This window comes from Trachymyrmex septentrionalis, unplaced genomic scaffold, assembly GCF_001594115.1.
Source record: "Trachymyrmex septentrionalis isolate Tsep2-gDNA-1 unplaced genomic scaffold, Tsep1.0 scaffold74, whole genome shotgun sequence".
Taxonomy (NCBI): Eukaryota; Metazoa; Arthropoda; class Insecta; order Hymenoptera; family Formicidae; genus Trachymyrmex; species Trachymyrmex septentrionalis.
In genome coordinates, this window is record NW_017305927.1 from 1,328,581 (window position 1) to 1,340,840 (window position 12,260).

General features: G+C 27.5%; 1 protein-coding gene across 12 annotated transcripts in view; it reads right to left on the reverse strand.

The window, feature by feature from the left end:
• Positions 1-749: 749 nt before the first annotated feature.
• Positions 750-12,260, reverse strand: part of LOC108754033 (NAD kinase-like) — a 29,134-nt gene continuing 17,623 nt past the window's right edge. For 5 of the 12 annotated variants that reach the window (XM_018496053.1, XM_018496057.1, XM_018496061.1 and 2 more), the window contains 6 exons: positions 5,704-5,833; positions 4,752-4,877; positions 4,320-4,491; positions 3,900-4,252; positions 2,482-2,564; positions 750-1,509 (listed from right to left, as the gene is read on the reverse strand). In XM_018496053.1, the coding sequence (XP_018351555.1) occupies positions 1,317-1,509; positions 2,482-2,564; positions 3,900-4,252; positions 4,320-4,491; positions 4,752-4,877; positions 5,704-5,833 (1,057 nt within the window). In that variant the 3' untranslated portion in view covers positions 750-1,316. Of the gene's footprint in view, positions 1,510-2,338; positions 2,422-2,481; positions 2,565-3,899; positions 4,253-4,319; positions 4,492-4,751; positions 4,878-5,703; positions 5,834-8,951; positions 8,986-12,260 lie in introns of those variants that run through there. The other 7 variants (XM_018496058.1, XM_018496059.1, XM_018496051.1 and 4 more) reach the window with 5 other exon arrangements.

The window sequence follows — 12,260 nt, forward strand, 5'->3', positions numbered from 1 at the left end:
TATATATATATATATATATATATATATATATAATATATATATATAGAGAGAGTTATAATAATAATTCTTGTAGTAACTTAGTTTCTTTTTAGACTTATTATAATGTACATATAATTAAGTGTAAAGTAGCGTATCCATGACTTATGCAAACCGCAAACGTGTCAACATGCTCATGACTGATATAGCCAAATGTAAAAGTTTAGGTTCATATATCTATTTATATTAAATATAGTTAGATGGATTAAGGGATCTTTTCTCCGAGTCTTTAGTTAGATAAATTCATGGAGAGTCTCTCTGTGAAAACGTTGCAGATTTCTAGGAAGGTTCTTTCTTGTCTTTGAAATTGCAGCGATTTCTTTTACGATACTTACAATGTATGTGACAAAAGAAGCGTTTAATGTTTAATGCCTTCTGCGGTGTATATAATGTATATTTCCATAAAGTTGCAGATGAATAAATTCATTTGTAGTAAGACATATATATCACATTAATTTATACTCTCTCTGTCCAAATATAATAAAGTTCAATAAATGCGGTAACCTCTCCCTTCTTTTTGACAATTTTTGTGGAATTTTTATGATTCTGGAGTTATTAAAGAAAACATAAGTACATATTGTACAAAACATATTTTATTAAAAAGTTTCGTTTTATAGGAAAATTGATCATTCACAACAAATCGATTTATATCAGATCGATTACCATAATAATCAGTAAATAAAAAAGCAAAAATATAGTCATTCGTATATAAATCATATCAATTTAAAGAACGCTAGAAAATAAAAGTATTTATACAAATAATATGATATCGATAAGATACAAAAAGATTCTTAGATATTCAGTTAAATCGATGGGCCATTTTACAGACCAAAACGCAATTATTAATAAATACATTGTATACGCGCGCGTTCAAATTAATAATAGTACATAATTTCTTTACGACAATAATTAATTGAATTAAACAATATTTCGCTGTTAACATGTATTCTTTCCAAAGAAAAATGCATTTTATTATTAAAAATTAAGATTCATCGTGATCCAAGCTCATTTTTCTAATCTAATTACGTAATCTTCATCTCCAACTGTAGATCTTACATACAAATGTTTTTTAGATGACAATCTCATAGATTATATCTTTATTGATAACCAATCAATTTCTTAGCTGCCTTACACTTAATAAGATTTCGTTAGAAAATTTTTAATCGATGAAGGCGACATTAATTAGAAAAGTCGAGTAATCGATTTTATTCCGATTTTCAACGGAATTATATTTGGCCATATATTGTCGATTTTGACTATGTATGAACGTTCTCCTTGACCTAACTATCTCGATCGAGAGAATCTAGCGTATCGTTGCTCGATGAATGCGCGAGATCACTTAGCTCATCCAAATGCTTCTGCCGCTTTCTGACATTCCAGTGAAGGCATTCAGCTAAGGAATCGAACCAGTCGGTGATTTGGTCAGCTGCGCAAATGCTAGGCACCGGGTATATAGAGGTGGTTACCTTCAAACTGAAAAATTATGCGATTTTTTTCTAATTAATCAATTTGATAAAATTAAACGAATCTAATCTAAAGCTAATACGGTTGAAAGTTTATTTTGTAGCAAAATGAATTGTTACAAATACAATTTATTTAAGTTGCTTCTTAATTATTTATGGTTATTTGTGGAAAGTATATTTTTAAGAAAATAATTCACATACTTGTTAAAAATAATGCATTCTTGTAAGAGAGAATATTATTTATATTGCAATGATTTTATTATGATAAGCGAAAGCCTTTGGTTTAATGTTTATGCATGAAACGTTTATCGTAAGTATGAATAATATATTATTAAATACCATCACCTTGCAGTACAGCTAACGTCTCCAAAAAGATATTTTAATGTAAAATATTGGCAATAAAAAGAATATGAAAATTAAGCAAAGAATAAATAAGCATGTAGCAGATAATTTTAAAATATGATTTACAAAAGTAGAGACCATAAATTTCGTTGTATTAATATAAAATAAAAAGAAATGGAAAACGTCCGATAATGTGAAATAAAAAAAAATGAAAAGAGTACCGACTGATATAAGCTTATTTATCATTCAAGTTATAAACTTTGGTTAAATTTTGTAATAAACGTCTAGCCAGGCTCATAGTATCTTATTTTCTAAATATGGATTTGCTTTGAAATAAGTTTATTGGAAGAAGATATTTTATTTGTCGTGATTTACAGAATTTATGAATATGATTTAAAAAAAAGAATAAGTTACAGGAAATTCGTATCGTTTAAAGCAACGTGACATAAATATAGAAAGAAAAGCGATACGGCGCTCTTTACGAAAGCAGGACAAACCTGTCGCCGACACGCAGCTCTTGCTGATTGCGGCCATCGAAGGAGACGTAAGCTGTACTGCGAGCATTGCTGTTCGCCATTATCTGAAATAATTGTAGAAAAGACAAACGATTAAACGGAGCTGCCGAGCGTTTCGGTTTTACCTGTCACCGTGGAAGAGTTCTTGCCTATTTCTACCGTCGAAGGACACCCACGAGGTATTTCTGCTGTCGGGTGAAACCGAGATCTGCGGTGGAAAGCAAGATGATCATGTTAATTGCTGCTGATTACAGCGGTATTGCCGCGGTTCGTTTAACTCGAAATATTGCGTTAATTTGTTAGACCTTTTTCTGAAGTCTGTTGCTTAACAAGTCTTTTTACAAATTTATTGTCATTCTGGAATGACGTATAAGAAACAATTTAATATAAATATAATTTTCAAATTCAAATAAACTAAATTTAATTTGGTATAACTTTCAAATTGGAATAAATTAACATATGCAAAATAATTCCAAAATTTACAAAAAAAATTAATGAAAGAATTTCTTACTACGAAAACGATCTGTCTTCAGTCACAATAGGTTCTTTTGTGAGAAAAAATAACATATTTCTAATAAGTTCGGATACTCTGAAAACTTTTGAATGGAAACTTCAAGATAGTATTTGAATGGAAACTTCAAGGTAGTATTTAGCCTAAGAATGTGCTATGACATCTGAATATAAGGAACTAGATTTCCTTCCATTGAATATTGGTATGAGCCATATTTCATAACAGCACAAAGAAAGAATCGATTCAAATGAAACTAATTTTGACCTATTATAAATCTTAAGATTAATGAATAAGACTCAATTCTATTGTTATCAATAAGTCAAAATGTTATAATACATTATATTCTAATCGTTTAGGACTATATTTACAATTTGATTTCTTTTTTCAAAAAATTAACGTCGATCCACCAGGACACGTCGATGCAATTTAATTTCTATATCATTTATTATTTTTTAACTATTGATTAGATTAACTTATTCTTATCACATGCGAATGAATATTGAAAGAATGATGAGAGAAGTAGATTCTTGGCAATTTTGATTATAGGAATCGCTATAAATTATCAAATTATATTTAAACACATTTATATTATTCGATACTTTTGTAATTTTGCGATCTTTTTTATTTAAATATTTTTATGTTACTGAGGATGACCTAATGCGGGTCAAAACGTTTAGCATTGTATTTAAATTATTGTAAGAATAAAATACATTTATTAGCACTTAACATTGACTCGTAGCCTTTATTACTTAAATTGTTTCAAAATGTTATAAAAATTCCTAAGTGAAAACTTTCTCTCTTTTTGAGTTGGACCATAGATTTCGTTATTATAAAAACTTCAAAATCGACTGAAGTGAAATTCCAGTATCTATACTATAAATTTCAAAAGAATTGAATAAGACAATTTTATTTTCATGAATAAAATTAAAAGGTGTTTGTTTCGAAGTTGTTAAGAAATTTTTAATCCGTCAACCATAAATGTATAAAACGTTCCATTAGCGCGCTTCTTTTTTAAAAGATTAAAGAAACTACCTTGAGCTCGACCCCGGCAGGTACGACAATCGGCCTGAAGGACAGAGAGTGAGGGCAGATTGGTGTGATCATTATGGCAGGAACTGAAGGATGAATCATACTGGCTCCAGCAGCAACTGCATAAGCGGTCGACCCGGTTGGCGTACTCACAATCAAGCCATCACCCTGGACGCTTGTCACGTGTTTGCCATCAATGAATAGGTCGATATTTGAAAGGTAAGGTGAGGGCCCTCGATCCACTACAACTTCATTCAATACCAAGAGATTTGTTGGTGGTTCAGTCAACTGATTGTCTTCATTCTTGCGTATAATTATGCACCTCAGACGACTCCTTAAAGTTAAAGCCGCGTTACCTAGAACAAGATACAATGTAAATTTGGCGATTAAAAAAAAATTATATAAAATAAATTAATAACTAACCTTCAAGAACATTGGTCACTTGTTCCTGAAAATTATCAAATTCGAAGGGTGTAAGAAATCCTAAGGAACCAAGGTGGAATGCCATTACAGGTGGCACTGACTGTTGGAACAACAAACTGGCATAAAGAAGTGTACCGTCGCCTCCCAAGCAAACGATAAAATCAATTTTATCCTGAAAACAAAAAGCAATGCACTCCATTTAAAAGAAGAAGTAGTAAAAAAAAACAGTCGTTGAAAATTAATAAAAATTGTACCGTTTATTAATCCTTACTTTTTACAATATTGTGTACTTTTATCGTCTAGTAACTAATAAATTAGATCCGATATAAATATAAATTAATTTTTAGCCTTATAAGCAACAAGTTGTATAACAAACACGTAGATTATAATTTTTGTTATAAATATTTTAAAATAAGCAAAGATTATCATTACCTGCAAGTCATCTGTGCCGTCTCTAAAGGTTTGTAATCTATCGCGAACACTTTGAAATCTAGAATCTCTGGTTAGGGCTGGATCCTCCAGAACAGAAGCTTCCACAAATACAACCATTTGTTTTATCTGCATTACAGAAAAATCAAATGAAATTCATAATGGCAATCATATTTATTCTTTCCATGTTTAATTCTAAATATCATAAATAATACCTATAAGTCAAATATGTTGTGTGTGTGTATATATATATATATATAATACACAATTTCGGTATTATATCTTTACTACCCAGCAGAATAAAATACGTGTAAAATTATTATAAGTGAAGGTAAGAATACATCATTTAGGCAAATCATTCGCCATTGATTATACGCATCAGACAACTTTGACGCGTCACAATTAATCTATACAAATAAAAAAAAATCTTAAAAAAAAATAAATTTTACTTACAAATTTACCTTACAATAAATGTTCGCTTTTTATCTATTCACTAGGATGCCTAAATCTCACGTTTTAGAAAAAAAAATATTCAAAAAAATATTCATTAAGAATATATGTCTACTTACTTTTGCTATATACTATACATGTATAAACTAATTTCTTTAATGACAACTTTACATCGTACAAATAATTATAATATAGTATCATATCAGATTATATTTTTTACATTTTGTCAATATGTAAGAATTAAATACAACTATACTATATAATATGAAATTAATATTAAGAATACGTGGCAAAAGTATAAATTGGAAATTATGATAGTTTTTCATACAGATAAAGTGAATTAATTTTTATAATAGCTTTTTTTATTATAAAATTATTATTTTATAATAACTTTTATGATAAATGTGCTGCTGACATCAGTTTGTGAGCCCGTTAATCGACTTTTCGAGATAGGCATATCGAAACCACAATCTTCGATATTTTAAATGATCATATTAATATTTACCTCTATCAACCATGTGACCAACTGAACAAACGGTAACAGGACTGACGAATCACGGACCTTCTTGATAACCAGAACAGAGAGAGGTGGCTTGTACCATGTCAACCTCTGAGAGGCCGGGTCTTGAATAGTCCTGAAATGAGCAAGCAAAAGTATTACGATCATTATAGATTTCTTTTCTCTTCTAATTTATGATAATTATCAGCTGAACAATCTGCTATTTCACGTTTCTCATATCAGTGTCATTAGTTTAATGGAGTATTTTCTAAAAATAAATCGCAGATAGACTGAGGTCGTGGGTTCAAATAAGATTGAATTATATTTTACTAGCATAGGTAAGTGTGATCGGAAGAACAAATTTTACGTTCTTAATGGTCTATATTACGCACCAATATTATTATCAATTCTATAATAAGCTCCGTCTAATTATTCGCTAGCTGTCATTGTGTACTGTATAAACGTTAAGAAACAATCGAAGCAAAGAGACAAAGGCGGCAACTGATGAAATGTAAAAAAGTGTTAACCCCGATGAATTTCATTTTCTGTTTGAGCATTAAAGTGATTACATTATTACATTACACTGAAATTGTGTGTAATCTATAAAGAAATTAGATGTACATTTTTTGCATCCATAGTCAAATAATAAAAATTTGTAAAATTCATAGTAAACAATGATTGATTAAATTGTTTGAAAAGGCAATGCAATGAAATAAAAAAATTGCGAAACGATATTTTTTCTTCAAATATTTGCGAAAATTAGTCAAACATAAATAAAAATTTTAAATGACATTTAAAATATATTTGAAATTGCAAGTTATTAATGTCCACAGATATCGTAATTTTTTATATAACTGGTTAGGGAATAAACAACTTCTCTGTCAATGAAAAATAAATAAATCTGCAATAATTTGTTTGATGATGTCAAATATAATGCTACGACAATTTTATTGTTAGTATTATGCACTGATAATATAGATACCACTAATTTCCCGTAGATTTCAGAGGCTTAAATAAACTTCCGTAAATTTATTAGAAAGAGCAAAAATAAAACTGAATTTAGTTCTAATAATATATTGTGTACAAAATTTACTGTGGAAATTGCAATGTCAATAAATAAAGAAATAGATTAATACAAGAATCAAGGAGCATATTAACAATATAAAATTAGAATCGTCACGATTTTCGATTATCATTTCCATTACAATATACAATTTTAGAACTTAATCACTTTTTTAGTTGAAAGAATGTTAAAATATTGGACTCCGAATCTAATCATAATAAAAGATTGATCTCTGCTACATGTAAAAGAAAATAGAAATTAATCTTTTTCTTTGATAATATATTAACGCAATTTTAAATATTTCTTTTTCGAAAAATAAGGACATCATCGATATCATCTACATTATTGTTACTGACATACGACTATTCTAATTTTTTTTATACCATTTAGATTTTACTATCATAGGATTTCTTATGAGATAGCATAATTAATTCTATGACAAATTATTTTACATTATATTATTAGATTAACTTAATAATATATAATTTTCCGAACAATTGTTTGAAAAATTCCTTTCAAATCTTCTTATGTATAAGTTCTGCTTTGTTTGACGACCATAGTTCATGTCTCAGGTAACTGCCTGAAGTCCCTATTTCAAAACTTGTCTCAAAAGAAATTTTTCAAAGAAAGAAAAAGGCAACTATAGAACATTGAACAAAACGAAATATATTTGCAGGATGGGAAAATGATGTGTCACTTGTAACATTATTTTTTTCGATAAAACTATTACTTTTTTCTGTCTATAACAGTAACATCATTACATTTTTATAGTAATGTTAATGAATTTAGCTGTTACTTTTACCGTTACTTTAATCCATCATTATCTTTATTTACATTTCGTATTATTTGTAATTGGCTAGGAATATTTCATTTAAATAAAAATTTTTTAATATTGAAAAATATTTTGTACTTTATATCTTATTCTTAGATTACATTCTGATAGTCACTTCCTGTATATGTAATTTTTAATTTTTAACTGTAGATGTAGTTTCATAATGCTAATATTTATTATCATTTACTTATCATATACTGCGTATATATATATATTGTACATATATAAATATAGCTGAAGATGGCTGTTGTGAATATAGTTGAAACGTTTCGTTCATTATATTTGACAATTTACGTTAATAAAATGTTTCAATTTATTTAATTATTAATTCGTTAATTTGACTTTTCTTGATTATATTCTAGTACCAATAATTTTCGTTTCTTTTTTCATTTTCAATTTAAATTAACTCGCATTTTTTTGTACACCGATTCGAGTCGCTACTTTAATTTTTCCCGAATATTATACATGTTTGGTTAGTAAAATTATATGTAATTACAATTTAATTATTAATGTTGATATGTCATTCCAATTCTAAATATTTTTCATAATCTTAAAATATATTTTTGCGTCAGAGTCAAATAGGGAATCAATAACTTGTTCGACTGCCAAACTTCACTTGATTGAAATAAAGTGCTATAAAATTTGATCATGTTGCTAATGTTTAATGAATAATTTTTTAATATTTTCTAGGGAAAAGCAGAGAAAGAAGAAATAGAGTACACATTGTTAAATATTAAAGAATTAAATTTGCAATTTCATGAGTTAAGTATCATTTGAAAAATTAAAAATCACTCCAATTATATATAATAATTTGTGACATTTATGTATAAGTATATATAATTTGATGTAAGTTATGCATCAAAGTTTATACATAACTCTAGCAAAAAGCAGAGAAAGAAAAAAACAGAGCACACATTGTTAAATATTAAAGAATTAAATTTGCAATTTCGTGAGTTAAATAATAGAAAGATTAAAAATGACTTCAATTATATATAATAATTTGTGACATTATGTATAATTATGTATAATTTGATTGTAAGTTATTAATTTGAAAAAAAAATAACGAGTAAAACTTACAGCGAGTTCACTATATTAACAAAAATTTCAGAATAATTAGTACAATTCATGTTTAAACACACTTAACACTAGTAATATGTACATATAAAAATTTCTCTTCTTCATAAAAAAAAACTTCAATTCACGTTCACTAGGCAATTTATCACTGTATTAACAAAAAATGATCTCCTTTGAAATTCAATCAATATTTAAGGAAGTACGATCTTGTGTGTGTCACGAGATTGTAAAACTATCAACTAGCATCTGAACACCTAAAAAGTATCATGCGCTTCGACAACCTACCTCGATGTTCCAACCATGATGCGGCACTGGCCACTGGTTGACGGACGCGCGCGTACTGACTCAAGTAAAAGATAGACATTTAAACGGAAACGCCGCGCACGCGCTTACTTGTCGTATGCAGACGCGGGAAATCACGCAGTCGGCATCTGATTTATTGTATATACAAAACGTGTTTTTTTGAGCTCTGGCAGAAGATTATCATATTCATGATGAAACGTCCATTATTAACTTTTTCCAAAATTCTAATGTGTAAATATTTATTACACGAAATAAATCAGTTATAAACATATAAATATGAAATCTTTACATAATGTTATAGAAATATATATATATATATATACATACATACATATATAGAGTTCTGTTCCACAATAAAATTACATATATTCAAAAATAATATTTTTTAGGTAATTATTCAAAGACAAATTAACTTAAGCCAGAGTTGTAGCATAAAATAATACAAGAATAGAATATATAGGCTTCGTTCAAGAAGCGGGTTATCATATTATTACGTCATTTTATATTTATTTTATAACTAATGATAAAGATAAAATGAGAGAGAGAAACACTGATAACGCTCTTTCTGAACGTAATCTAATGTATGCTATTTTTATATTATTTTATGCTACAATCCTGGTTAAATTAATTTTGTTAATAATCATCTAAGAAATATATTAATTACCTTCAGAAAAAGTACTAAGATAAATATAATTTTAACATAAGAATTAACTAATAGACAGAAACAAATGGTTACGTTTAAAATGCTTTCTCAGTATATAGTGTCACGCTTAGTCATCATTCCTTGCAAAAAGAAACGCAAATGAGTGTCGTCGGTCGTTTCTAGTGTGTTCGACATTTATTACATGAATGCGATTATCATCTTGATATGATTGTTTGCTAATGAAGATGCTATTAAGCTTAAGAAAAGCGAACATTACCTAATGAATGAAACGTAAAGTTTTTTTTATACGCTCGCATGTTTTGAGGGTTAATAATACTATTGTTTTTAATCAATAATTAATTGTGATAATATCGATCTACGGGTATTCCAAATCTGAGCGACGATATGACTATGATGTGACATATTCTTTTTATAACTTAACTTTTTTATTATGCTCTATTACGAAATGCATTATACGACGTAGCTATATGAGCCGCACATGTACTCAAAGCGATTACGTCTAAATTAAATATAATAATCTAACATATTATTATTCTTCATGATAAGAAAAATGTGTCGAACATAGACTAAATACATTTTTTCAAGTGTTCCAATGTCAGTACATTGTTAAATTAAAAATGTCTCAATTTGAGTTATTTTTAATCAATAAGTTCGATGTGGCTGACAATATTAAAACATTAATAAAGAAACCGGCAAATATAAGTAATAGCGTTATAATTATTACACAGACACAAAACGGCTAGTTGAATAAGTAAAAAAATATATCATGAAAATGTATTATTTACGATAATACATTTCAATTTTTCTTTGGAGTCAGTTTATAATGATGGTTCAATTTGAATTATATTCTATTAATATTGTCATATCTGGACTCTCTCTCAGATGTGAAAGATCTTTGTTAAAACGTCAAGAAAACATATGATTAAAAGGTCTGAATGTTAATAGATACATGTTCCATTGTAAGAAAAATTTAGAAAGCTAAAAAAGGCGTTCTTTCATATAAATCGAGATAAGAGACTATTCTACTCATCTACAGAAAAACATTTAAAACAAATTTTCGATGCATAGTGTACAAAAACCAGTAGTAGTATTAACTCTCACTGTGTAAATGGGGGTCATTTGTGTCTAGGTGCGATTTTTGTATACAATTTTTAAAATTATGAATATTTTGAAAACAAGTCAGTATGGCCGCGTCATTCTGTTCCTAAAAAAACTTATGGAATGGAGGAAGGTGTCCGTAAAAGCCTGGCAGTGGGCGTTATTTTCTTACTAAACAGTGGACAGACCCAAAATCGAGCGCGAACACAAATGATTCTTGTTTACACGCAACGCTGTTTGTTGTACAAATAAGGAAATGATCTTTTTCGTGTTTTTTACTATTTTTTTATAAGTAGAACACGTGTATATAACAAAAATTCACTTTATTCAGTTTTATTTTAAAACATGGCAAATCGTTTTGCAGAAGAGATATTACGATTTTTTCGTTCTCTTATAATGTTATTCCGTACATTTTTTTTTTATTTATAAAAGTTTTTTTTATTTATGAGATTATAGGTTTCGAATAAAAAATTAATTTTTTAAAGTTAAGTGTCAATTCTTCATACGGACGCTTATTTTTATAAGTTTCAAAATTGTAATTTTATGTCCCAAATTTTTAAATTAAAAAAATTTGTTGGCATATATTTTTTTATTAAACTTTATGAATTTTATTTTCGATTTTTAATTATTAGATTTCATTGATTTGATCAAAAGTTACAAATTTTTGAACATATCACTACCATATTTGTGTTTACATATTTGCAAAAATGAAATATTTTTTAAAATTATTTAATCCATTAAAAAAAATACGCTGGACGTGAATGACCACTGTTTACACTAAATAGGTATTACAAAAATACCGTGAAGATTAAATTAGTAAAATTAGTAGTATTAATTATAATGAAGTTATTAAAAAGAACCTAATTAAAAAGAACTGAGTATTCCATGAATTAAAAACATTTAATTCGCAACATTTAATTCGTAACACGAAAATCGAAGTAAAATATCCTTTTAAATAATTATAAGCGACAATGTACTTAAACCATTGTCGGTAAGGAGTATTGAAAGGATATTTTCGTCTCTATTTGAAATTAATAAGACAAAAAATATTAAATAATATAGATATCAAACATTTTAACAATAAATATGAAGAAAAATAAATTATATATCTTTTTCTATATCTTTAATACGACTTCCATATTTTTATTTAAAAAAATTGATTAAATTATTTACCATGAGAAACCCGTTAATTTTTACTTGATACTTTTCTCCAAAGTAAAAAACCTTTTTTCATTTCCAATCGCTACTTCTTTTATTCAATTTATCGTTAATTTAAATTTTAAAATAATGGAATTAAATAATTTAACCCAGGAAATTTTATAAAAACTAACATTTAATTTTTATTATATACTAAGCATATACCTCTCACACAAATCTAATACTAGTCAATTTATTACTCAAAATAGTAATTAATTATTGTTTTTTAGTATTGGTTACTCAATTTTTGTAAGCGAGGTTAACACTTTATTAAAAGTGTCTTATTCGAAAATACATATAAACATGTTTTTTAAAATATATTATATTTAAAA